At 40.9% G+C, this 26,805-nt stretch overlaps 1 protein-coding gene across 1 annotated transcript in view; it reads left to right on the top strand.

Moving 5' to 3' along the window:
• Window positions 1-26,805, top strand: part of LOC148301840 (uncharacterized) — a 64,086-nt gene that overhangs the window by 21,659 nt on the left and 15,622 nt on the right. Inside the window, exons 2-10 of the mRNA XM_088272648.1 lie at window positions 18,701-18,863; window positions 19,215-19,450; window positions 19,998-20,261; window positions 21,443-21,629; window positions 23,035-23,230; window positions 24,243-24,319; window positions 24,606-24,807; window positions 25,550-25,682; window positions 26,041-26,158. Coding sequence (XP_088128774.1) covers window positions 18,701-18,863; window positions 19,215-19,450; window positions 19,998-20,261; window positions 21,443-21,629; window positions 23,035-23,230; window positions 24,243-24,319; window positions 24,606-24,807; window positions 25,550-25,682; window positions 26,041-26,158 — 1,576 coding nt within the window. The remainder of the gene's footprint in view (window positions 1-18,700; window positions 18,864-19,214; window positions 19,451-19,997; window positions 20,262-21,442; window positions 21,630-23,034; window positions 23,231-24,242; window positions 24,320-24,605; window positions 24,808-25,549; window positions 25,683-26,040; window positions 26,159-26,805) is intronic.

The raw sequence follows: 26,805 nt of genomic DNA on the forward strand, positions 1-26,805 counted from the left end.
TATGTATTACGGCTCTTTAGGCATGGCCTGTGTTGAGCCTATGCTAAATGGGTTTCTGCAAAATAAAAGCTTTCTAAAATGCAATTATAGATGCTGCTGCGAACTCAATCGCGTGACGTCATGGGGTCGATCGTTTACTGATGTATCATTTCAAACCCTTATCCGCACCCGATGGTGTATAGGGCACTGCTTCATATAAACGCAGTGTTATCTTGATCGTTTACACATGAAAGGAAAGGTGATCTGCCCTCCGCTTCAGGTACCAGTCCAGGGTAATATTAAATAAATATTACAGTGAAAAAATCACTTATATTTATTTGACCCCCCTGGGAATCGAACCCGGGACCTCCAGAACGGTAGCCGAGCGCGCTGACCATTACACTACGGAGGCGGAAAAAAAAGTTCTTCTTCGTCTTCCTGGCTTCATCCCAACTCCAATCGTCCTTGTAGACTGTTGGAGTCAGCTCTCCTCGTCCTCGGGCTGTAGGTCCTTCTGTCATGGACAACGTCACCCAGGCCATGCCTTCGTATCATGTAAGCTACATAAGGACCGTCAGTCCATTTGATCCTCACATTCGTTTGAAAATGCCATAACTAGGCGAAACGATTATCATAATATTATTTTTTTTATGTGTTTTTATTAGTAAAATACAACTTAGTAGACTCGAAAAATCTGTGTTTGATTTAAAATTAATACATAAAAGAGTATTCATGGAACTGGCAAAGGAAGGATGAAAGCAGAGTGAACGCTGTTGAAATGCGCTCCCTCAGACGAATGTGTGGAAAATAATTGTATGACAGAATTAAAAACGACGATATAAGAAGGGAATGTAAGGCTGAACGAGGAATAATTTAAAAGATTAGGAAGAGCTCTTTGCGGTGGTATGGACATGTGGAGCGAATGGATAGCGAGAGAATGACTAAGAAAATATATGTGGCGAATGTGAGAGGGAAAACAGAACGTGGACGACCGAAAAAGACTTGGCACGATCAGATCAATCAGAACCTAAAATCTGGCGGTGTCAAAAGTCTGCGTAATCGGAGGGCATGTATGACTAGATGTATGTATGGATGTGAAGGAGGCGAGGAGTGTATGTCAGGACAGAAGAGTGTGGCGTTCCATCCTCTCTGCCTACCCCTGCGGGGAAACGGCGTGATGGTAGTAGTAGTAGTAGTATTCATTCAACGCTTTAAATTTTAGTTTGCAATGTATATGTTAATTATAAATAAATACATGATAGATGTGCGAATAGTGAAATAAGGAAGGAATGCAAAGCTGAGATAAGCACTATCGATAAAATTAAGAAAGGCGTGTTGAGATGGTTTGGACATGTAGAACGAATGAGTGAGGAAAGAACGGTGAAACAAATTTATGAGGCGAATGTAAGTGGAAAAAAGAGCAGAGGAAGACCGAGAAAAACATGGAGCGTTCAGGTATGCCAAATACTTGAAAGTGGTCAGTTTAGGAGTCGTAACAATCGGCGGGTGTGTATGAGGAGATGCGTGAACACGGAAGAGGCGAATAATGTTTGCAAAGACAGAGTGGTGTGACGCTCTATTCTCTCTGCCTACCCCTGCGGGGAAGCGGCGTGATGGTTAGTTAGTTAGTTATAAATAAATAAAATGAATTGAATTGATCAGGTTCATGTTTTTACACCCAGACACACTTCGTGAATAAAAAACTAAAGATGAAGAAGAATATGGAAGTCTGGGCATTTACGGGGCTGACGACCGTCATAGGCTGGTTTAAGTGATCACTTTACACACGTGTAACATTCACCAATTCTACCCATTATTGACAACCACACTGCTCAAATTCTTGGAAGTTCTATATATATGAACCAATTTAGAAACCTTGTTCTTGAATCACTAGAACTTCACTAAAGGCATCTATTGGTCAGCCCCGTAAATGCCCAGACTTCCATATTCTTCTTCATCTTTGATGAGATGTCAAAAAATGATATGAAAAAAACTCCTATAATTGTAGATAATCCAGATTTTGTGAACAAGTATTTGGACACACTCAAAATGTTGTAAAAAAACTAAAGGTTCGAGACACCTGCCTTGCGGAACACCGCTCAGCAGTCCGTAACAATACTTGTATTTTCAATACATTTCTTTCATTCGCTGCTAGTCTGTTCCGACGATAGCGTGTGTGCCCGAATCGCGAACAAATAACTTTCATTTACTCAAATAAACAGTGTATACTCTTTCAAATATAAACATTTAATAAAAAAACAGATAAATCTTTACTTAAAATTTGACATAATTTGAAGAACAGTTGTTGAAATACTTAAAAATATATAAAACAGTGAAAAAAAAAACATAAATTTGTGCAAAATTATACAAAGTGATACTTTTAATAAACAATTGTTTAAAAAGTGATAGTTTTTTTGAGGTTTTCATACTTTTACAAAACAATTCTTCACAAAAGTGTTTTTTTAAAGGTTTTGAAATTGTGTATGTACTTTAGTCAATTTTTAAAAATTACTGTGTGGGCTCGTTGATTCGCTATCTGATAGTTACTTTCGTTTTTTTTATTTAATTATTTTTGACTGGCTATCACGCTGTTCTCTGCAGGGGTAGGCAGTGAGGATAGAACGCCGTACCAATCTGCGTTTGCAAACAATCTCCGCCTCTTCTATATTAATGTGTCTTCTAATACATACCCGTCGATTATTCCGTCTTCAGAACTAATCACTTTCGAGTATTTGAAGTACTTGATCATGCCAAATTTTCTTCGATTTTCTTCTGTCTCTATTACTCACCAATTTCGCCTCATGTTTTTTGTGTTTTTTGTTCAATATTGGATTATACATTCATTCATTCAATTCAAACCCTTATCCGCACCCCAATGGTGCATAGGACACTGCATTATATAAACACAGTGTTATCTTGATCGTTAACACGAAGGAAAGGTGATCAGCCCTCCGCTTCAGATAAAATTACTTATATTTATTAGTGAAAAAATCACTTATATTTATTTGACCCCCCTTGGGAATCGAACCCGGGACCTCAAGAACGGTAGCCAAGCGTGCTGACCATTACACTACGGAGGGGATTATACATACCCGCCGATTATTCCGACTCCTGAGCTGACCACTTGTAAAGTATTTGAAGTACTCGATGATGCCAAATTTTCCTCAGTCTCCCTCTGCTCGTATTCCCAACCACATTCATAAAAATTGTTTGCAGTTCTTTCTTCCATCAATCGTTCCACATGCCCAAACCATCCTTGCAATATTTCCTTATATCACCATTCGAACATCTGTCGAACATCGTAAAATTCGAAACCAACAAAGCATATGTATGAAGAGACGTATGAATGTAGAATAGGCCAAGCTAGGACACAAAATGTCGAACCCTCTTCTAGTGGAACGGAAGGCCTGTTGAGGACAGTCAGCAGTCCGCCTTCTCTTGAGGAGTGCAACGTGGTTTCCTCCCAGCAATGAGCAAATGCTGACAAGTTCCTGATTGGCCCACACTAGATTATCTCTCCTGTTTCCAACACAGATTCAAATAAAACATCTTTAAATGTTATGTGTCTTTAAATCCTTAAAAATGATTCATTTTAAGATGTAAAACAGGGATGTGTTATCTCACCGTAACTTTTAAATTGACAGATTAAAATAAAACATCTTTATTTAGTTAGAAGAGACAAAAAACTATTAATGATCTATGAACCTTGTATATAATAAGCGAGGTACATTCAAACCTCTATCTATCGTTTTTAAAGGGACCTAGTGAAATAAACTATGAATGCGGGATAAAGAAGTCAATACACAAGGACATACAATCGAGTAAAGATACCGTCCTCCCAATCGCATAACAATTGGTAGGTGGAAATTTTAAGAATACAAGTTTTAGATGTTAATAAATGTATTGATTAAAAAAAATACAATGTTGAACAGGACCCAAAGATCTTCAGACTTCTTCTGCTGCATCCATCACACAAGCTTTTGATAGTCTGTATCGCACACGTTGAAATATTGTCATCGAATGTAACAAAATTGAGAAAATGTAAAAAAAAAAAACAGACAAATTATATTAAATATTTAGCGTAATTCGAACGATGAATGCGGTAAAATTTTGGATAGAAACGATCGATGCGATCTATTTTTGTATGAAATGAATTTGGGGTAGAAAAAATAAACGACACATCCGGGAAAACGATTATTCGAGGAACGATAGAAAGAGGTTTCACTGTAATTAATGAACGTAATTCCCATTTTAAAAAAAGTGAAATAGGCTTAGATTGTTTGCAGTGACGTTAAATTCTCTCTGCCTATCCCTGCGGGGAACAGCGTGATGGTTAGTTACTCTACTTTTGTTGGCTGTTATCTAAAGATTCGTCTCGCTCCAGTCTTTGCAGTTGATAAATCTTGGTCATAAGTAAGCCTAGGTTCTCAGTTTTCGTCGCGACATCAGTCAGTGATGCGTTTCAACTATTAAACGACAATTTGGCCTGATTTTTTTCCAAATTTATCAAAGTTTTTTCATAATCTCAGCTTTTAATTCAAATTCGGCCTTCGTTTATTTCTTTTTTCCAACAATTATCAGGTCATCTAACGAGCCTTCCTCTTTGATGAATTCTCTTCTTCGTTTCTTTGTTTTATCGTGGTACTTCACGCTGAAGGTTGGCAATCATTGTGAAAATTCTTCTCTGTCTGCAGTCGCTCTTAGAAGGGCTTCAGTGTTATAAAGAAGCCACTCTCTCGTTGCCGAGCCAGGATATACGCCTTCTTCCTATGCTGCGTTTACCTTCCACGCCGCCTTGTAATATAATACATATTACTCGCTATTTCTCTTCCCTCATACAACGGCCCGAGTACTCCGCGCTGAAGGTTGGCAATCATCGTGTCAGTCTGCAGCTGCTCTGAGCAGCGCCCCAGTGCTGCAGCAGAGTCAGGATATACGCGGAGTTGCCGAGCCAGGATATACACCTTCTTCCTATGCGTTAACCTTCCACAACGTCTTGTAATATAATACCTATTACTCGCTATTTCTCTCCCCTCATACAACGGCCCGAGTACTCCGCGCTGAAGGTTGGCAATCATCGTGTCAGTCTGCAGCTAAAATATCAGTACTAACCTTAAATATTCTTTGTGGGATAAAATCTTTGTATTGATTGGTTAGCTTCTTCCATGGTCAGTCTCCAGCCGTCTCTTCAACTCGGCGTACCCGCTACAGCGCATGGCGGAGATCATTTGGTCCATGTAGGTCAAGCGGGGTCGTCCTCTATAGTTTGTGCTTTCGCACATGTCTTCTTCAATCGTATGAAGCAGGCCTGGGTGTCTTATATTATGGCCTATCCATTTGGCTACTTTATTCAGTAAGCATCTAGACTCCCCAGCCCTGCCTGATACGTCCTTGTCGCCAACATGCTCCGACCGTTGAATCCCAAACATGCGCCTGTAGCATCACTTCTCAAACGCCTCCAGCCTCCCCTGTCCTACCTTTTACAATATATAGTATACAAACGAAGACATACAAACAATTTTATCAATTTCCTTCTAGATTTTCTTAAAAGTGCGTTTTTTTAAATAAAAATGACATGATTTCAAATAAAAAAACTATCAAAAGTGCAAAATTTGATTGATTTTGGTCTGCGGTCACGTTCAGCCAAAACTAAGTGCGCGATGATATCTGGGTTATTGAGAGTCTCAAGATGAGGGCTGAAGAACGTTCCTAGATATGGAGTACCCATGGACTATTGTGTCTGGAGGAGTGGAAGACCAGGGTCCTGAGACGGGACACCATCAGGAGCACCAGGAAGATGGACAGAGGACGAGACGAAATGGACAAGGTATATTACTAAGAAATCCCGCTTCAAATCTTCAAGAATCAACTGAATTTTGAAAATTTTAATTTGTTTCGGAATGTTAGTTGGTGAATGAAGGATGAAAACAGATGAAATCGCGTTCCTTCTGTGACTTCATTAAAACATATTGTCTTTTAAACTGTTGGAGACAGCTTTCCCCGTCGTCAGGTTGTAGGCCCTTCTGTCCTGGACAACGTCACCTAGGCCATGCCTTCGAATCATGAATTATTTGGTCTTCCTCTAGATGCCTTTCGAGGAAGATCCATGGCGAATACCTGGTTCACAATATGATCAGGTTTTTTTAATCGTGTGACATGATTAAAAATGAATATTTTCGTTAGGAATAAAAGGCTAAACTAGGGATAGTTGGGAAGATTCATTAATTGATTCGGCAGTCACTTTGTAATCTGACCGTTTTTATTATTTTTTTAACTAAGTAAATACCAATATTTCTTGAAATCTATTGTGATACGTGTTTCGATGCATTCCGTATCATATTATACGGTGTTTGATCTTGCAAATCTTCGTATATACCCGCCGATTACTGACTACGCCAAAGTATTTGACAAACTTAATCCAGCCAAGTTTTCTGTTGTCTTCTACCGCTCTTATTTCCAATTCCGTTCGCCTCATGAATTTGTTTTACCATTCTTTCCTGACTCATTGGTTCCACGTGCTCAAACCATCTCAACACGCCTTCCTTAGTTTGCTGGATAGTGCTCATCTCAGCCTTGCACCCTTTCCTTATATCACCATTGGAACATCTACCATACATGGTCTTGCCGCACTGAGAGATGGCATCCCGACTGCATCCAGTCTACTCTCATCCTTCCCAAACCATCCCAACCCGCCTTCCTTAGTTTGCTGGATAGTGCTCATCTCAGCCTTGCACCCTTTCCTTATATCACCATTGGAACATCTACCATACATGGTCTTGCCGCACTGAGAGATGGCATCCCGACTGCATCCAGTCTACTCTCATCCTTCCCAAACCATCCCAACCCGCCTTCCTTAGTTTGCTGGATAGTGCTCATCTCAGCCTTGCACCCTTTCCTTATATCACCATTGGAACATCTACCATACATGGTCTTGCCGCACTGAGAGATGGCATCCCGACTGCATCCAGTCTACTCTCATCCTTCCCAAACCATCCCATCCCGCCTTCCTTAGTTTGCTGGATAGTGCTCATCTCAGCCTTGCACCCTTTCCTTATATCACCATTGGAACATCTACCATACATGGTCTTGCCGCACTGAGAGATGGCATCCCGACTGCATCCAGTCTACTCTCATCCTTCCCAAACCATCTCAACACACCTTCCTTAGTTTGCTGGATAATGCTTATCTCAGCCTTACATCCTTTCCTTATATCACCATTGGAACATCTACCATACCTGGTCTTGCCGCACTGAGAGATGGCATCCCGACTGCATCCAGTCTACTCTCATCCTTCCCAAACCATCCCAACCCGCCTTCCTTAGTTTGCTGGATAATGCTCATCTCAGCCTTGCACCCTTTCCTTATATCACCATTGGAACATCTACCATACCTGGTCTTGCCGCACTGAGAGATGGCATCCCGACTGCATCCAGTCTACTCTCATCCTTCCCAAACCATCCCAAGCCGCCTTCCTTAGTTTGCTGGATAGTGCTCATCTCAGCCTTGCACCCTTTCCTTATATCACTATTGGAACATCTACCATACATGGTCTTGCCGCACTGAGAGATGGCATCCCGACTGCATCCAGTCTACTCTCATCCTTCCCAAACCATCCCAACCCGCCTTCCTTAGTTTGCTGGATAGTGCTCATCTCAGCCTTGCACCCTTTCCTTATATCACCATTGGAACATCTTCCTATAAAGGCTTCATTTCAACACATCTTCCTTAGTTTGCTGGATAATGCTTATCTCAGCCTTACATTCTTTCCTTATATCACCATTGGAACATCTTCCTATGAAGGCTTCATCCCAACACACCTTCCTTATTTTGCTGGACAATGCTTATCTCAGCCTTGCACCCTTTCCTTATATCACCATTGGAACATCCACCATACATGATTTTGCAGCAGTCCTAGGTATTTTAGCGTAAAAATGGCGTCAGCTTTTCACCCTGTGTCTCTGCGCAGTCTCTCCAGTATTGATTGACGCGCCGCGTAATTTTATTTATATATTTTATTGCGACTTCGTTTAAAACGCCAACTTTGCCTTATTACTTAATACATCACGAAGGTACGTACTCGATTTTCTTGATCTATCGGGACATTGTCGTAAACCCTTAATTCTTCTTCTTTTTCTTTTGTAAGTGTCGTGTCAGGTCCCCCTGACGTCGGCTATTACTTGAGAGTAATTGTCCTTGTCTCGGGCAGCTCTAGACAGTTCTAAACCCCGTCCAGCCTGGTATATCCCGGAGCCAGGAGATCTGCCTTCTGCCCACACCTCGTGGACCCTCCACTAGGTGCAACAGCTCGTACTTGTCTCCTCCCAGCACATGCCCCAGATAGAACACCTGCCGGACCTTGATACCAGTCAGCAACTGTCTCCCTGCTCTTGCTCTTTGGAGCACATTTAAGTTGCCATCCAATCTGGTATAAATATAAATATCCTTATTGCAACTCGCAATTAACAAACGCTAATTTTTAGCTGCCTTAAATATTTTTACAGCATTTTGAGTGTGTCTGAATACTTGTTCACAAAATCTGGATTATCTCCAATTACAGGAGTTATTTTCATCCATGTGTGTGAGTCCAGGACTTGGTCCTCACATACTAATAAAAGAGTTTATTAACTGCTCAATTAAAAGCTTCTTTTCATCTCACCAATAGATGTCTCTAGTGAAGTTCTAGTGATTCAAGAACAATGTTTCAAAAATTGGTTCATATATATATAGAACTTCTAAGAATTTGAGTAGTGTGGCTGTCAATAATGGGTAGAATTGGTGTATGTTACACGTGTGTAAAGTGATCACTTAAACCAGCCTATGACGGTCGTCAGCCCCGTAAATGCCCAGACTTCCATATTCTTCTTCATCTTTGATGAGATGTCAAAAAATAAAAGTGTCATTGTTAGTTAGTTCAGTGTTAAAATATAGCAACCAAGTAGCATGTGGCATTCCCCATTTCGTTGCGTAAGATTTTCCTGTCGAAACGCAGCTTGAGGCAACGGAACCTGTCCGCATTTAGTCCAGTGGGTGAATGACGAGTTCGCGAGTGCTGATCCGAAATATAACTGGTTCGACTCCCGGCGATGGCCAAAGCGATGCGAGCGTTGCGCATGTGGGCCCGATACTGTTGGCTGGACGCTTGCAAATCACTTGTACCCGTTTTGATACGTCGACAAGTGATGTTTTTCAGGTTGCGATCAATTATATGATATAATAATAAAATAATAAATCCCTTAACGCACCCCAATGGTGCATAGGGCACTGCTTCATATAAACGCAGTGTTATCTTGATCGTTTACACATGAAGGAAAGGTGATCAGCCCTCCGCTTGAGGGTAATGTTGAATAAATATTAATAATAATAATAATAAAACCCTTATCCGCACCCCAATGGTGCATAGGGCACTGCTTCATATAAACACAGTGTTATCTTGATCGTTTACACATGAAGGAAAGGTGATCAGCCCTCCGCTTCAGGTACCAGTCAAGGGTAATGTTGAATAAATATTAGAGTGAAAAAATCACTTGTATTTATTAAACCCCCCTGGGAATCGAACCCGGGACCTCCAGAACGGTAGGCGAGCGTGATGACCATTACACTACGGAGTTTAAAATTTAGTTCACAATTTATATACTTTGATTTAACCACTTTTTATTGGTACACTTGATCCAACCGGTTTCGACAAGAACCTTGTCATCATCAGGGTTTACGTACTAAATTTTAAAACATTGAAATACTCATGGTTAATTACAATTCACTTACCTAAAAATTCCACGCACTCCGTACACCATATGAAAATATGATTTAAAAATGTGATTTAAAAACTCCTAATTGCTGCCCGCCTCCGTAGTGTAGTGGTCAGCACGCTCGGCTACCGTTCTGGAGCTCCCGGGCTCGATTCCCAGGGAGGGTCAAATAAATACAAGTGATTTTTTCACTGTAATATTTATTCAATATTACCCTGGACTGGTACCTGAAGCGGAGGGCTGATCACCTTTCCTTCGTGTGTAAACGATCAAGATAACTCTGTGTTTATATAACGCAGTGCCCTATGCACCATTGGGGTGCAAATAAGGGTTTTATTATTTTCTATTATGTATGAGGATCTCCTCTGAGTATGTACGAGGATCGCATCTGCGTGAATCTGGAAGAGGCGAAGATCGTTTTTAAACACAGATTTTGGCGTTCTCGAAGATCGTTTTTAAAGACAGATTTTGGCGTTCTGTTGTCTGCCTACCCCTGCGGGGAATTAGCGTGATGCTTAGTTAGTTTTTCTTCATGACTATGTCCAATAAATCATACAGCAAAATATAAGATCAGATTTACAATTTGTGCAAATGAAGGCAGATAATCGGTTCGTAATTCTCTGGTAGCGTGGAACTTTCGCTTAGACGTTCACCAGAGCGAAAAATTGACGCATATGTGATGATGTATTATACATATATACGCACTTTATCTCGATCTTGTAGATCATCAGAGGACTGGATGAGTTTCTTCTCTTCAGAGATGGCAATTTTACAACATTTTGAGTGTGTCCAAATACTTGTTCACAAAACCTGGATTATCTCCAATTACAGGAGTTATTTTCATATTATTTTTTGACATCTCATCAAAGATGAAGAAGAATATGGAAGTCTGGGCATTTACGGGGCTGACGACCGTCATAGGCTGGTTTAAGTGATCACTTTACACACGTGTAACATTCACCAATTCACCAATTCTTTACATCTCACCAATAGATGTCTCTAGTGAAGTTCTAGTAATTCAAGAACAAGGTTTCTAAATTGGTTCATATATATGGAACTTCCAAGAATTTGAGTAGTGTGGTTGTCAATAATGGGTAGAATTGGCGAATGTTACACGTGTGTAAAGTGATCACTTAAACCAGCCTATGACGGTCGTCAGCCCCGTAAATGCTTCTTCTTCCATATTTTTCTTCATCTTTGATGAGATGTCAAAAAATAATATGATGGCAATTTTAATAGAACGTGCGCAAATGTGCTAAAAATTTATATAAATAAATGGGTGTGTCCTTTGCTACCAAAAATGCCAGCTTGGCTGGCATATCGCTCACTCCTTTCAAGAACGTCATATATAAAAAACTTGATTTTTCAGGAGAACGTTTTTAAAGTTTGAAAATATAATACAATGTATTAAAAATAAACATCAAGCCACTTATTGAACTTTATACTGTGCAAAATATCTTTTTATGTAAAACCTGAAGGTTTTTTTTCTAAATTTGAAAAATATTTAGTATATTTAAAAAAATAATTAAACAATACCTTTTCTTCAAAATGCAAAAACAACACTTTCTGCCCTGTAGCGGGTAAATATTAAGTTGAAAATATGCCTCTTTTGCTGGGATGTAGTACATTTTCTGGGCATTCCGAAAACATGCACAACTGAAAATTGACGATTTTTGATTTATGACGTTCTTGAAAGGAGTGAGCGATATGCGCTTAACCTTTCCCACCCGGTATTAAAATAAAACACGCGTCTTGGTGTTGGGTAGTAACAACACAATAAAAAATTAGCGATTTTAAATTGGAAAAATACGGATATTCATAGCTTATCCCCTAATTAATTATAAATGAAGTCAAAAATTATAATAATTTACATTTATTGCTGAAAACATTAAAAAACAATGATTAAAGAAAACACTTGTTTTTTACCACTTGAGTTTTATTATAGACTACATGTTTCAGAAGTTAAACTTCCATCATTCAGGTCTGTATAATAACTAAAAAACAATATGACAACTCTCACAAAACAAGCATAGGTCCGCTCTTGTCGGGACTGAAGATCAACTGACCGCTAGCTAGAGAACATTGAGCTTTGAGCTCCTCACGCTTACACAGTGCAAGTATGCAAGTACGCAAGAGTGAGATGCCAATATAGTGTCGCAGTTCCCGCACACTCTTCACGCGCTGTTTATATACGCAATACCTCCGATGTACCCGATAAATTCTGATTATTATTAATATTATTTTTTAAATGAATTCGCAAATATGTTATGGGGGAATACCTAAAATCTAAGCTAACTAACTAACTAACTAACCATCACGCCGCTTCCCCGCAGGGGTAGGCAGAGAGAATAGAGCGCCACACCACTCTGTCCTTGCAAACATTCTTCGCCTCTTCCACGTTCATGCATCTCCTCATACATACCCGCCGATTGTTACGACTCCTAACCTGACCACTTTCAAGTATTTGGCATACCTGATCGTGCCATGTTTTTCTCGGTCTTCCTCTGCTTCTTTTCCCACTAACATTCGCCTCATAAATTTGTTTTACCGTTCTTTCCTCACTCATTCGTTCTACATGTCCAAACCATCTCAACACACCTTTCTTAATTTTATCGATAATGCTTATCTCAGCTTTGCATTCCTTCCTTATTTCACTATTCGCACATCTATCATACATCGTTTCGTCGCACATTCTTCTGAGGGATCGCATTTCGACTGCATTCAGTCTACTTTCATCCTTCTTTTGCCAACTCCGTGTTTCACTTCCATACATTAGAGTCGGAACCAGGACTCCGTTGTGCACTGCCAGTTTAGCTTCCGCTGATAGGTTTTTATTTGCTATAACTGATTTCAGTGCACCATTCACTTTGTTCCCAGCATTTACTCTCCTTTCTATGTCTTTATCAATCTTTCCATCCCTGGAAAACATACTACCCAAATACACGAAATCATCTACCTGTTCCAAAATCTCTCCGTTTACCAATATTTCACACTCAGATCTGCATTCTTCTCTTTCAAAAACCTAAAATCTTGTATTTATAGATATATTATGGTTATTGGAAGCAATGTGTACTAGGTACACAACACCCGGAAGGGAAGGCTAATAAAACAGCGGGGTGGGCGCAGCAAATATTTATGTAGGGGTTGTACATTTGAACACGATATGCCAGTTTTCTGGTCGACTTAACATACAGAGAGGGAGTGCGTTTACATCGCTAAAGGGTGATTACACTGCTAAACCTGTTAGCGTCATACGTGATATCGACAATTAAGTACACACTAAAAGCATTTAAAAATATTTGTGTCAAGTCCGCCTCCGTAGTGTTATGGTCAGCACGCTCGGCTACCGTTCTGGAGGTCCCGGGTTCGAATCCCGAGGGGGGTAAAATAAATATAAGTGATTTTTTCACTGTAATATTTATTCAATATTACCATGGACTGGTATCTGAAGCGGAGGGCTGATCACCTTTCCTTCATGTGTAGACGATCAAGATAACACTGCGTTTATATAACACAGTGCCCTATGCACCATTGGGGTGCGGATAAGGGTTTTATTATTATTATTAGTTCGCAAAGCATTCGCATTGGCTACGCACAGAAGAAGAAGAAGAAGAGGATGAGAAAAATTAGTGACAATTCATATACTCGGTAAATTTTCGAAACATCATATATCAATAATTGTCAGTTTTCAGTTGTGCATGTTTTCGGAATGTCCATAAAGTGTACTATATCCCAGCAAAAGCGGGATATTTTAAACTTAATATTTACCCGCTACAGGGCAGAAAGTGTCGTTTTTGCATTTTGAAGAAAAGGTATTGTTTAACTATTTTTTTAAATATACTAAATATTTTTCAAATGGAGAAAAAAACCTTCAGGTTTTACCTAAAAAGATCTGTTGCACAGTAAAAAGTTCAATAAGTGGCTTGATATTTATTTTTAATACATTGTGTTATATTTTTAAACTTTGAAAACGTTCTCCTGAAAAATCGAGTATTTTGATTTGTGACGTTCTTGAAAGGAGTGCGCGATATGTATATGGACTTCTGCGTTATCTCGAAGTGTGTTGCATCATTATCGGCGGCATTGAATGATCCAAATGGTAACATCAGATAACCCGTACGCAATCTGTACTGGATAGTCCAGTGAGTTAGGTGTGGTGACCTCACTAGGTCAGTCGCTCATACCACACAATCGCTGAGACCGGGTGTGAGTGACAGCACCAAGAAAAAGGACCTATCCGACATCGGATCCGTGATACTTCAAAAAGAACTGTCACGAGAGGTGGTATCATACATCGCTCACTCCTTTCAACAACGTCATGTAACAAAAATTGTCAATTTTCAGTTGGTCATGTTTTCAGAATGCCCAGAAAATGTACTATATCTCATCAAAAGCAGCATATTTTTAACTCAATAGTTACCCGCTACAGGGCAGAAAGTGTTGTTTTTGCATTTAGAAGAAAAGGTATTGTTTAATTATTTTTTTAAATATACTAAATATTTTTCAAATGGAGAAAAAAACATTCGGGTTTTACCTAAAAAGATCTGTTGCACAGTAAAAAGTTCAATAAGTGGGTTGATATTTATTTTTAATACATTTTATTATATTTTTATACTTTAAAAACGATCTCCTGAAAAATCAACGTCATACCATCAAAAAAACTTGATTTTTCAGGAGATCATTTTTAAAGTTTAAATGTGTAATAAAATGTATTTAAAACAAATATCAAGCCACTTATTGAACTTTTTACTGTGCAACAGATCTTTTTAGGTAAAACCTGAAGGTTTTTCTCCATTTGAAAAATGTTAAGGATATTTAAAAAAATTATTAAACAATACCTTTTCTTCAAAATGCAAAAACAACACTTTCTGCCCTGTAGCGGGTAAATATTAAGTTAAAAATATGCCGCTTTTGCTGGGATATAGTACATTTTCTGGGCATTTCGAAAACTGAGGTTTTTGAAATATTATATGACGTTATTGAAAGAGTGAGCGATATGTTTGCAAAGGCAGAGTGTTTTGTGAGTTCTGGAGTTCTCTCTGTTCTCTCTGCCTGCTGCTTCGGGGAGTTGTCGTGATGGTTGCTTGCTTATTCCTTTTCTGAACCTTTAAGATGACCGTTTGGTCGTCTCGCTCTGTTTCGCCGTCCGCAAAAAAAAATTGTCTCCAACTAGACTAATTTTTTTTCCAATCGATCTCACGGCTGGTTGGTCGCGGATTCATTGTATAAGGTCATACAGATTCTGCGATGGTCAACACTATTGGCTGCTAGTATTGCTCTACCGCTATGTCGCCGTATATCCGCAGGGGTAGGCAGAGAGGATGGAACGCTACACTCGTCTTTCCTGACACCATACAACCCTTAGTCCCTCAGCATCCTTACATACAGTCATTCTATTACATACTATTGACAGGATAATTTTAATAAATCAACTGGTTTAGAAATTTTATATGTAAATAAAACTGGTCTTTGTTTAGATTATTAAAAAAAATAGAAATACGTACAGCAATTAATAAAGTTTACAACATTTTGAGTGTGTCCAAATACTTGTTCACTAATCTGGATTATCTCCAATTATAGGAGCTATTTTCATTTTATTTTTGACATCTCATCAAAGACGAAGAAGAATATGAAAGTCTGGGCATTTGCGGGGCTGACGACCGTCATAGGCTGGTTTAAGTGATCACATTACACACGTGTAACATTCACCAATTCAACCCACTATTGACAACCACACTACCCAAATTCTTGGAAGTTCTGTATATATGAACCAATTTGGAAACCTTGTTCTTGAATCACTAGAACTTCACTAGAGACATCTATTGGTGAGATGTAAAGAAGCTGTTTTCTTCACTAGAGACATCTCACCAGTAGATGTCTCTAGTGAAGTTCAAGTGATTCAAGGACAAGGTTTCTAAATTGGTTCATGTATATAGAACTTCCAAGAATTTGAGTAGCGTGGTTGTTGTAAATGCCCAGACTTCCATATTCTTCTTCATCTTTGATGAGATGTCAAAAAATAATAATAATAAAATAAAACCCTTATCCGCACCCCAATGGTGCATAGGGCACTGCGTCATATAAACGCAGTGTTATCTTGATCGTTTACACATGAAGGAAAGGTGATCAGTCCTCCGCTTCAGGTACCAGTCCAGGGTAATATTGAATAAATATGACAGTGAAAAAATCACTTATATTTATTTTACCCCCCTTGGGAATCGAACCCGGGACCTCCGGAACGGTAGCCGAGCGTGCTGACCATTACACTACGGAGGCGGACAAAAAATAATATGAAAATAACTCCTGTAATTGGAGATAATCCAGAAAGTTCTATACATTATAAGTTATATATAAGTTCTATAGTAGAGTTGTATAAAAATCTCGGATGATGTGGCCGAATGATGCGATCTATCTCCTGATCTCCATTGTTCAATTAGCTTCATAATTCAATGACTTTATAAATTGTGAGAGTGTGTGATGGATCTATAGCATAACACTCAAAGTTCATTTCAGCAAACGAAGAAAAACAGAGGCAATGTCGCTCACTCCTTTCAAGAACGTCATAAATCAAAAATCGTCAATTTTAAGTTGTGCATGTTTTCGGAATGCCCAGAAAATATACAATATCCCAGCAAAAGTGGCATATTTTTAACTTAATATTTACCTGCTACAGGGCAGAAAATGTTGTTTTTGCATTTTGAAGAAAAGGTATTGTTTAATTATTTTTTGATATATACTAAATATTTTTCAAATGGAGAAAAAACCTTCAGGTTTTACCCAAAAAGATCTGTTGCACAGTAAAAAGTTCAATAAGTGGCTTGATATTTATTTTTGAAACATTGTATTATATTTTTAAACTTTAAAAACGTTCTCCTGTAAAATCAAGTTTTTTGTTTTATGACGTTCTTGAAAGGAGTGAGCGATGTATCCACCTAACCCACATATGAAAGTGAGTCGTCTCGAACCACATGTTTTGCTTATACCTGAAAAGTGAAATTAAATTCTATGATTTGCTTGTAAATTCATTTCCAGGGCCGCATCGTACATATATAAATATAATATTATTTATATATTTTTGTCCGCCTCTGTAGTGTAATGGAAGAAAGGTGTGTTGAGATGGTTTGGACATATGGAACGAATGAGTGAGGAAAGAACGGTAAAACAAATTTATGAGGCGAATGTTATTGGGAAAAGAAGCAGAGGAAGATCGAGAAAAGCATGGCGCGATCAGGTATGCCAAATACTTGAAAGTGGTCAGGTTGGGAGTCGTAACAATCGGCGGGTATGTATGAGGAGATGCATGAACGTGGAAGAGGCGAAGAATGTTTGCAAGGACAGAGGGGTGTGACGTTCTATTCTCTCTGCCTACCCCTGAGGGAAGCGGCGTGATGGTTAGTTAGTTTTTTTCTTACCCATAGTAAATAACCAACTAAATCAAATACAAATCCACTTAAAAAAAATATTCCCATAGTGATTCATCTGTCTTCTTTCTCTCTTTCAATTTATTTTATTATTTTTGTATAAATGTCCACCTCCGTAGTGTAATAATCAGCACGCTCGGCCACCGTTCTGGAGGTCTCGGGTTCGATTCCCAGGGGGGTCAAATAAATATAAGTGAATTTTTCGCTGTAATATTTATTCAATATAACCCTGGACTGGTATGTGAAGCGGAGGGCCGATCACCTTTCCTTCGTGTGTAAACGATCAAGATAACACTACTTTTATATGACGCAGTGCCCTATGCACCATTGGGGTGCGGATAAGGGTTTTATTATTATTTTATTATATACTTATACGATGATATGCAGGTTTAAATGATCACTTTACACATGTGTAATATTCACCAATACTTTTTTTTTTAATTACCTAAAGTACTAAAATGAAATGACTCTGAAATCTAGCTACGGCTTATGCAACACCGTTTATCATGACCCTACTCAGGCTTCAACTTTATAAGTTTCATAGCCTATGCCTACTCGTGAGTGGATTTACTCTTTATGTTTAAAGTTACTATAATTTCATGTAATTCATGAGTGGAAATTCTAGGCAAAAACACTCGCTCCATACTACTCAAATTCTCGGAAGTTTATATATGATCCAATTTCGAAACATTGTACTTGAATCGCTAGAACTTCACTAGAGACATCTATTGGTGAGATGAAAAAAAAGCTTTTTACTGAGCAGAAACTCTTTTATTAGTATGTGAGTTCCGAATCCTGGATTATAATCACACACATGAGAAACGCCAGAAAATATCATTTTCATTTTTATTATTTAAGCTTATAATTTGACCAGATAATTTATTTACAACATTTTGAGTGTGTCCAAAAGTATTTGGACACACTCAAAATGTTGTAAATAAATAATCTGGTCAAATTATAAGCTTAAATAGTTTTTTTTAACTGCAAGGTGTTTTTAATGTCTAATCCGTCTCTTGCGTTCTCTCAGCGTGATCTGCAGTATGGCGTGTATGTGGAATTTTTGATATAGTCTGCCAGTCGAAGCGTGTAAATCGCTTTTACTGTTGATTCGTACATAGCTTCACGGCTCTGAACACTCTCGTCTAGATCCCCCCTCTGTCGTAACACTTGCCGCTCTTGTAGCATCACTCTTACTTACCCCCTTCGCTAATTGCGCCCAGGTCAGCCAGCAATTGGGTACAATTCACCTGATCTGCGCTCAGGTCAGATGGCAATTGGGTACATTTCACCTGATCTGCGCTCAGGTCAGATGGTAATTGGGTACAGTTCACTTGATCTGCGCTCAGGTCAGATGACAATTGGGTACAATTCACATGACCTGCGCTCAGGTCATATGGCAATTGGGTACAATTCGCCAGATTTGCGCTTACCGCTCTTTTTAATTATAATAAAAAAACGCTATTTTTGTAGAATAATCATGTACTTTTATAATGTCCGAGTACTTTTGATGGATTATCTTTAGTTCTAACATTTTGCATTTTTCGTTACTTCCAGTGCGATCGGACTTCGTGGGCGGCATCGACAATGAAGCCCTGGACTTCATGGAGGCCCAGCTGGAGGACTTCATCAACAGCGAGAGCGGGGTCGGCCCCGCCGACGGGTACTTCGCAGCCTCTTTGGGGCAGGACCCTCACCATCCGCAGAGATCCGCGGCAGGGTAGGTCGTCTACCGCCAGCTCCATGCCACATCACCACTTGACATACACCGCACATGACATATGAATATTATTCGATTATCCATGTATAGATTAAACAGGCGCGGTGACATTACACACCCCTGTTTAACATATCAAAAATGATCATTGAAAAATGATCATACTGATGAGGAACAATGTCTAGGCCACTTGCAGAAGCTTGTGGAAATTCAACTACTGATGAGGAACAATGTCTAGGCCATTTGCAGAAGCTTGTGGAAACTCAACTACTGATGAGGAACAATGTCTAGGCCACTTGCAGAAGCTTGTGGAAATTCAACTATAATGCTGATTCGTGTAACATTCCTTTCAAGGCACAGCCTGCCCGACAGCCCGCCCGACTCGGGCTCCGAGCACCCGTACAGCCCGCCCGAGAGCAAGGGGGCCCACCACGCGCTGCTGGCGGGCCCCGCGGGGGCGCAGCGCCAGGCGCACGTGCCCGTCTCGCCCGGGCACGCCGGCGCGCTGCTGGGGCCCGGCGCGCAGATCTACACGGAGCTCAAGCCGTCGCAGCTGTCGCATCACAGCATGATGCACAACTCGCTCATAGGTAAGGGAGTCATTCTTGGGTTGGTATGTTCCGTGTCTGTCTGCTGTGCTGGTCGGGGTTGTGGGCGTCTGTGTACCGGCCAGCGTCGGGTCGGAGTCGGATCTAGCTGACTAATTGAACTAAACACTAATCCCTTTCACTGCCTACACTGGGGTACTTCTAGAAAATTTGGTGATGGACTTACAATCTTGTATTTATTTAGATTGGCAGTAAATTCACAGTAAAATGGGGATACAATTTTATATTGTTTCACATTTTCAATAAATTTCGCAACTTAGTTAAAAAAAATTGCTTTGCAAGAGCAGATCTGTCAGGAAGCCTAGATGCTTGGGTACCAGATCTGGGCATGCGGTGGGACAGCTTTCATTTATTGGGTTGGTATCAAGCTTCTTGCTAGCCTGGATATTGCTAATAATAAAAAAGTGGCTAAAACAACGTTTAATTTTATAAAGTTCTTTATTTTGTCTCTAAGGGACATATCATCTGACCACCCATGGACCATTCTCAAGGCTTGTGTGATCATGCATATATGAAACTCTGTCCCCAGACGATCCCTACCTCGAATCCGCCAGCCTCCTCGACGGCCGCAGCATCCTCCTGTACGACGCGATGGTCCAGGGCCGGCCGGAGCTCGGGCAGCTGGGCGCGCCGCTGGGCGCTCCGCTGGGCGCGCCGCTGGACGCGCCGCTGGGGCACCCGCTCGCGCCGGCCGAGTGCGGCGCGCAGGCGTACGCCGGCCTGCAGGCGCCGCCAGCGCCCAAGAAGCGCAAGATGTCGCAGGAGATGGTGTCCAATGTCAAGTGCGAGCCGGGTAAGTCAGATTACATGTCTATGTGTTTGTATATGTAGGATGATTTTTTTGAGAGATAAATTTGGCGGCATGTTGCGCCATCTTGTTGAAACCACAGTCCTGGCACTTGTGTGTCTTGTCGGTGTAGTTCTTTTTTAATACATTTTTTTATTGTTTTTAACGATTTTAACCTAATATACAAAAAAGAGAAAAAAAATAAATAAATTTAACAATTTTCATAAAATTAACTCTCGATCATTTACCCATTCCTTTATTTCGCCTTTGTTCCATATTTTATTTTGACCTCTAACCTCCGTCGGCAACAAATTAAAAACGTTCGGAACGATATATTGCAGTGTTGGACTCCCATATTTATTTTTAATTCTTGTTATTGTTAATATACGCATTTATAGGGTGTGTTGCGCCATCTTGTTGAAACCGCAGCTCTGGCACTTTAATGCCATTTAACTGAGGTACGAAGAAGTCGGTAATCGTGGTTCTGTAGTGCTCTCTATTAAATGTATGTACAATTCTGGCCGGCACCGTTTAAAAAAAATATGGGCCAATGATTCCACCAGCCCATAAAGCACACCAAACAGTGACTTTTAATGGATGCAAGAGTGTCTCGACAAAGGCTTCTGGGTTTTCCCCGCTCCAAATTCGGCAATCCCGCCTATTGACATGTCCACCTCCGTAGCGCAGTGGTCAGCGCGTTTGGCTACCGTGCTGGAGGCCCCGGGTTCGATTCCCAGGGGGGTCAAAATAAATTTGGCCGATTTTCACTCTCATATTTATTTCATATCACCTTGGACTGGTACAAGAAGCGCAGGGCTGATCACCTTGCCTTCATGCAATTAACGATCAAGATAACACTACGTCGCCACGATGCAGTGCCCTATGCACCGTTGGGTGCGGTACACATTTTTCCATATATACACACATGCACCTATTCACAATGTTGACAATATATACACATATGTATATATACATATATACCACTCCTGGTCCTGACGAGCCCGTGGAGGCGCTGTATACACACATATATACACATGTTCGCATATAAACACTTATACAAACTCACCCCTGGTCCTAACAAGCCCATGCTCCCCCCCACCTAGCCGGTGAGGTGCTGGTGGCCGCCGGCCGTGGAGGCGCAGTACACACACATATATACACATATTAACATATGATATTGCACACAGCCGGCGAGGAGCTGGCCCCGCGCAGCCACCAGCCGGCGCCGCACGTGCTGGTCACGCTGGGCGGCGCGCTGCCGGCCGTGGAGGCGCCGGGGGACGCGGGCGCCGACCCGGCCTACCAGTGCATCCGCTTCCAGCCCTTCCAGCAGGCCGGCTGGCACGCGCTCTGCGACCAGGCCTTCGAGCGACTGTGGGTACCGCAACTACTAGTACTCACCTCTCCCAGTTTTTCAAAACTTTGATTTATAATTTTTTTATAAAATTTTGAGTGGGTCCAAATACACTATATATACAGAACTTCCAAGAATTTTAGTATTGTGGTTATCAATAATGGGTAGAATTGGTCAATTTTACTCGTGTGTAAAGTGATCACTTAAACCAGCTTATGACGGTCGTCAGCCCCGTAAATGCCCAGACTTCCATATTCTTCTTCATCTTTGATGAGATGTCAAAAAATAATATGAAAAATAACTTCTATAATTGGATTAATAAGCCTATGACAGTCCTTAGCCCCGTCAATGCCCAGACTGGGTATTTACCGGGCTGACGATCGTCATGCTGGTTTAAGTGATCACTTTACACACATGTAACATTCACCAATTCTACGCATTTTTGACAACCACACTACTAAAATTCTTGGAACTTCTACATACATATATGAACCAATTTCGAAACGTTGTTCTTGAATCACTAGAACTTCACTAGAGACATCTATTGGTGAGATGAAAAGAAGCTTTTTATTGAGCAGAATCTCTTTTATTAGTATGTGAGGTCCGAATCCTGGATTATAATCACACACATGAGAAACGCCAGAAGAAATTCATTTTCATCTTTATTTTTTTAGCTTATAATTTGACCAGATAATTTATTTACAACATTTTGACTGGAATTCCAATTATAGGAGTTATTTTTATGAGATAATCTAAAGTATAAGTATTTTGGCCTCCGCTTGGCTGTCCGCCTCCGTAGTGTAATGGTCAGCACGCTCGGCTACCGTTCTGGAGGTCCCGGGTTCGATTCCCAAGGGGGGTAAAATAAATATAAGTGATTTTTTTCACTGTCATATTTATTCAATATTACCCTGGACTGGTACCTGAAGCGGAGGGCTGATCACCTTTCCTTCATGTGTAAACGATCAAGATAACACTGCGTTTATATGACGCAGTGCCCTATGCACCATTGGGGTGCGGATAAGGGTTTTATTATTATTATTTATAAGTTATTTGGACACACTCAAAATGTTGTATATTTACATATTAGTTTGAAATACAGTTTAGTAGCGTGGTAAATGCAGCTCATAAATTTGACCTGATATTTTTTTTTAATTCATCCGGGTATTTTGCATATGGAAATTGTTTAAAATATAATGAATTGATATTGATATATTTTTTTAAATAATGTTTAACATAGTAAATACCACTATTTCTTAAAATCCACTGTGACACGTGTTTCGATGCATTCCGCATCATTTTCAAACACCGTTTGCATCGAAACACGTGTCACAGTAGATTTTAAGAAATTATATTAATTAAAAATGGATAGATTTTACCACAAAGTGACTGCCGAATCAATGAATGTAATTAATATTGGTTTAGTCCGCCTCCGCACTACCGGGTGGACGCCGACAAGGGCTTCAACTTCTCTAACTCGGACGAGGCGTTCGTCTGCCAGAAGAAGAACCACTTCCAGGTGACCTGCCACGCCCAGCTGCGCGGCGACGCGCAGTTCGTCAAGACGCAGGACGGCTTCAAGAAGATCACCAGCTTCCACCTGCACTTCTACGGGGTCAAGGTAAGGATCTGCCAACGTAATGGTATGGCTGGATTCGAAAGTCCATGTGATAGTGTGATTATATGTATAGGAAGTGTTAAAATTCCACGTGATAGTATGCTTAGATTGTTGATGTGTCGAAAGTCCACATGATAGTATGACTAGATGTATAGGAAGTGTCAAAAGTCCACATAATAATATAAGATTGTAGAAGAAGTGTCGAAAGTCCACATGATAGTATGACTAGATGTATAGGAAGTGTCAAAAGTCCACCTAATAGTATGACTAGATGTATGAGAAGTGTCAAATGTCCTCGTAATAGTATGACTAGGTGTAAAGGAAATATGAAAAGTCCACCTAATAGTATGACTAGATGTATGAGAAGTGTCAAAAGTCCTCGTAATAGTATGACTAGGTGTAAAGGAAATATGAAAAGTCCACCTAATAGTATGACTAGATGTATAAGAAGTGTCAAAAGTCCACCTAATAGTATGACTAGAAGTATAAAATGTGTCAAAAGTCCTTGTAATAGTATGACTAGATGTGTAAGAAATATCAAAACTCCACCTAATAGTATGACTAGATGTATAAGAAGTGTCAAAAGTCCACCTTATATTATGACTAGATGTATAAGAAGTGTTAAAAGTCCACCTTATATTATGACTAGATGTATAGAAGGTGTCAAAAATCCACGGCATAACATGACTGAATGCATTGGAAGTGTCAAAAGTCCACCTAATAGTATGACTAGATGTATAAGAAATGTCAAAAGCCCACCTAATGGTATGACTAGATGTATAAGAAGTGTCAAAAGTCCACCTAATAGTATGACTACATATATAAGAAGTGTCAAAAGTCCACCTAATAGTATGACTAGATGTAGAGGAAGTCCACCTTATGTGTCCACCCTCAGGACGATGAATGTCGCGTTCCATCCCCTTAGCTCCTTACTCCTGAGACTGTGATAGGGCGTTAGAAGAGTCCACATCTCTACCTGTAATAACTCGAGTAATTTAATTTTTTTCTTTCAAAGGTTGAGGCACCGAATCAGACCATCAAAGTGGAACAGAGCCAGTCTGACCGATCCAAGAAACCTTTCCATCCCGTGTTGTAAGTATTACATTCGTCACTTTACTAAAACATCCCTTTTTGATATCTCAACCTGGTGTGGTGAGCCAACCAGCTCCGACCACCATAGACAAGTACGGAGTAAGACCTACCCGAGTCACCTCAGCTGTGGTGGCTCGGGCAAGTCCCCGATGCATACTGATGCCCCGAGTTGCTTTCTGCCCAGGGTGGAGCTGCAGAAGGCTTGGTTAGACCTACCCGAGTCACCTCGTGGTGGCTCGGGCAGGTCCCCGATGCATACTGATGCCCCGAGTTGCTTTCTGCCCAGGGTGGAGCTGCAGAACGGTCAGGTGACCAAGGTGACGGTGGGCCGGCTGCACTTCTCGGAGACCACGTGCAACAACATGCGCAAGAAGGGCAAGCCCAACCCGGACCAGCGCCACTTCCAGCTGGTGGTGGGGCTGCACGCGCACACGCAGGACCACCACTACCCCGTGGCCAGCCAGGCCAGCGAGCGCATCATCGTGCGGGTGAGTGAAATGTCACTGCGGTGTGGAACAGGGGTGTGTGATGTCACTGCAGTTTAATATGCAGTGGAAACTATATAACGTATTGAGTGGTCAGCCAGGCCAGCACATCATCGTGCGGGTACACTGTTGTTTAATATGTGGTCATTCCACACTACCCGGTGGCTGGCCAGGCTAGCGAGCATTTCATGCGGGTGAGTGGAACGGGGCTGTGCGATGTCATTGTGGTTGCTTAGTATGAACTAGTCTCTGTAGGTAAACAGGGATGTATGATGTCACGTTGGCTGTTCAGTATGCAGTGGAAACTATATGATCCGTCATGCCTGGGGACGGAGAATGGCGTCCCTATAGGTGTAGAACAGGGATGTGTAATGTCATGTCGGCTGTCTAGTGTGCGGTGGAAACTCTATAACGTTGCAAGTGACAATAATATCTGGTGGCCAGCCAGGACATCAAGCGCATCATCGTCCGGGTGAGTGGAACGGGGCTGTGCGATGTCACTGTGGTTGCTTAGTATGTACTAGTCTCTATAGGTGAACAGGGATATATGATGTCACGTTGGCTGCTCAGTATAGGTGTAGAACGGGGCTGTGCGATGTCGCTGTGGTTAAATACGCAGTGGAAACTCTATAACGTAGTAAGTAGCCAGTCAGGCCAGCGAACGCATAGTCCTGTTGCGGATAAAACGGGATGTGCAATGTCACTGTGACTGTTATTTACATTCCTATTTGGTCATATGTTCCAGGCTTCCAATCCGGGGCAGTTTGAGTCCGATGTGGATCTCTGCTGGCAGCGAGGAGTGACTCCCGACAGCATCTTCCATGCCGGCAGGATTGGAGTCAACACTGACAGACCTGATGAGACATGCGTCATACACGGTAATGCTTTTTTAAAAAATCTTTAAAAAAAAACTCTAACCTAACCTAACCTGTCAATCCCCATGGATGTACAGTATTCAGACCGTGTTGGTTCTCGCAATCTCCTTGGATGTACAGTATAGAGACCGTGTTGGATCTCGCAATTCCCTTGGATGTACAGTATACAGACCGTGTTGGTTCTCGCAATCCCCTTGGATGTACAGTATACAGACCGTGTTGGTTCTCGCAATCCTCCTGGATGTCCAGGATCCAGACCATGTTGGTTCTCGCAATCCTCCTGGATGTACAGTATCCAAACCGTGTTGGTTCTCGCAGCCCCTCTAGATATACACTATACAGACCGTGTTGGTTCTTCCAGGTAACCTGAAGATCACCGGACACATAGTCCAGCCGAGTGATGCCCGCGCCAAGCAGGACATTCAGGAGTGCGACACAGCTCAACAGCTCAGGAATGTGCAGAATCTGAGAGTTGTCAGGTATTGTGCAAGCTCATGTAATGTATGGAAGTGATTCATGGAGTTTCATATATCGTAGTCGTACAGGAGAAAGTGACCAACTACCAAAACGTAAAATGTTCAGGAGGGCCATTTAAGTCACTTTTGCTTGGCAACAAAATAAACATCAATGTAGCTAGCCATTTTTAACAAGTCAATATATTTTACTTCCAAGTTTAAAATCCTTTGGGATTTTTTCAGGGGAATATTAAGCTAGTAAGATATCAAATAGTCAATGATCACGTTTTTGTAAAACAATGCACTTGGTCACTTTCTCCTGTATGACTACGACATAGTTGGAGCGTTGCTGTGTAGGTGAAGTACGATCCGAAATTTGTGATTTGGACAGATAAAAAAAATATTTTCCGCCTCCGTAGTGTAATGGTCAGCGTGCTCGGCTACCATTCTGGAGGTCCCGGGTTCGATTCCCAGGCGGGGGGGGGGGTCAAATAATTAAAAGTGATTTTTCACTCTAATATTTATTTAATATTACCCTGGACTGGTACCTGAAGCAGAGGGCTGATCGCCTTTCCTTCGTGTGTTAATGATCAAGATAACACTGCGTTTGTATGATGCAGTGCCCTTTGCACCATTGGGGTGCGGATAAGGGTTTGAATGATAGGGTGTGA

This window comes from Brachycentrus maculatus, unplaced genomic scaffold, assembly GCF_059751285.1.
Source record: "Brachycentrus maculatus isolate JH-2025_06_01 unplaced genomic scaffold, ASM5975128v1 h1tg000513l, whole genome shotgun sequence".
Classification (NCBI taxonomy): domain Eukaryota; kingdom Metazoa; phylum Arthropoda; class Insecta; order Trichoptera; family Brachycentridae; genus Brachycentrus; species Brachycentrus maculatus.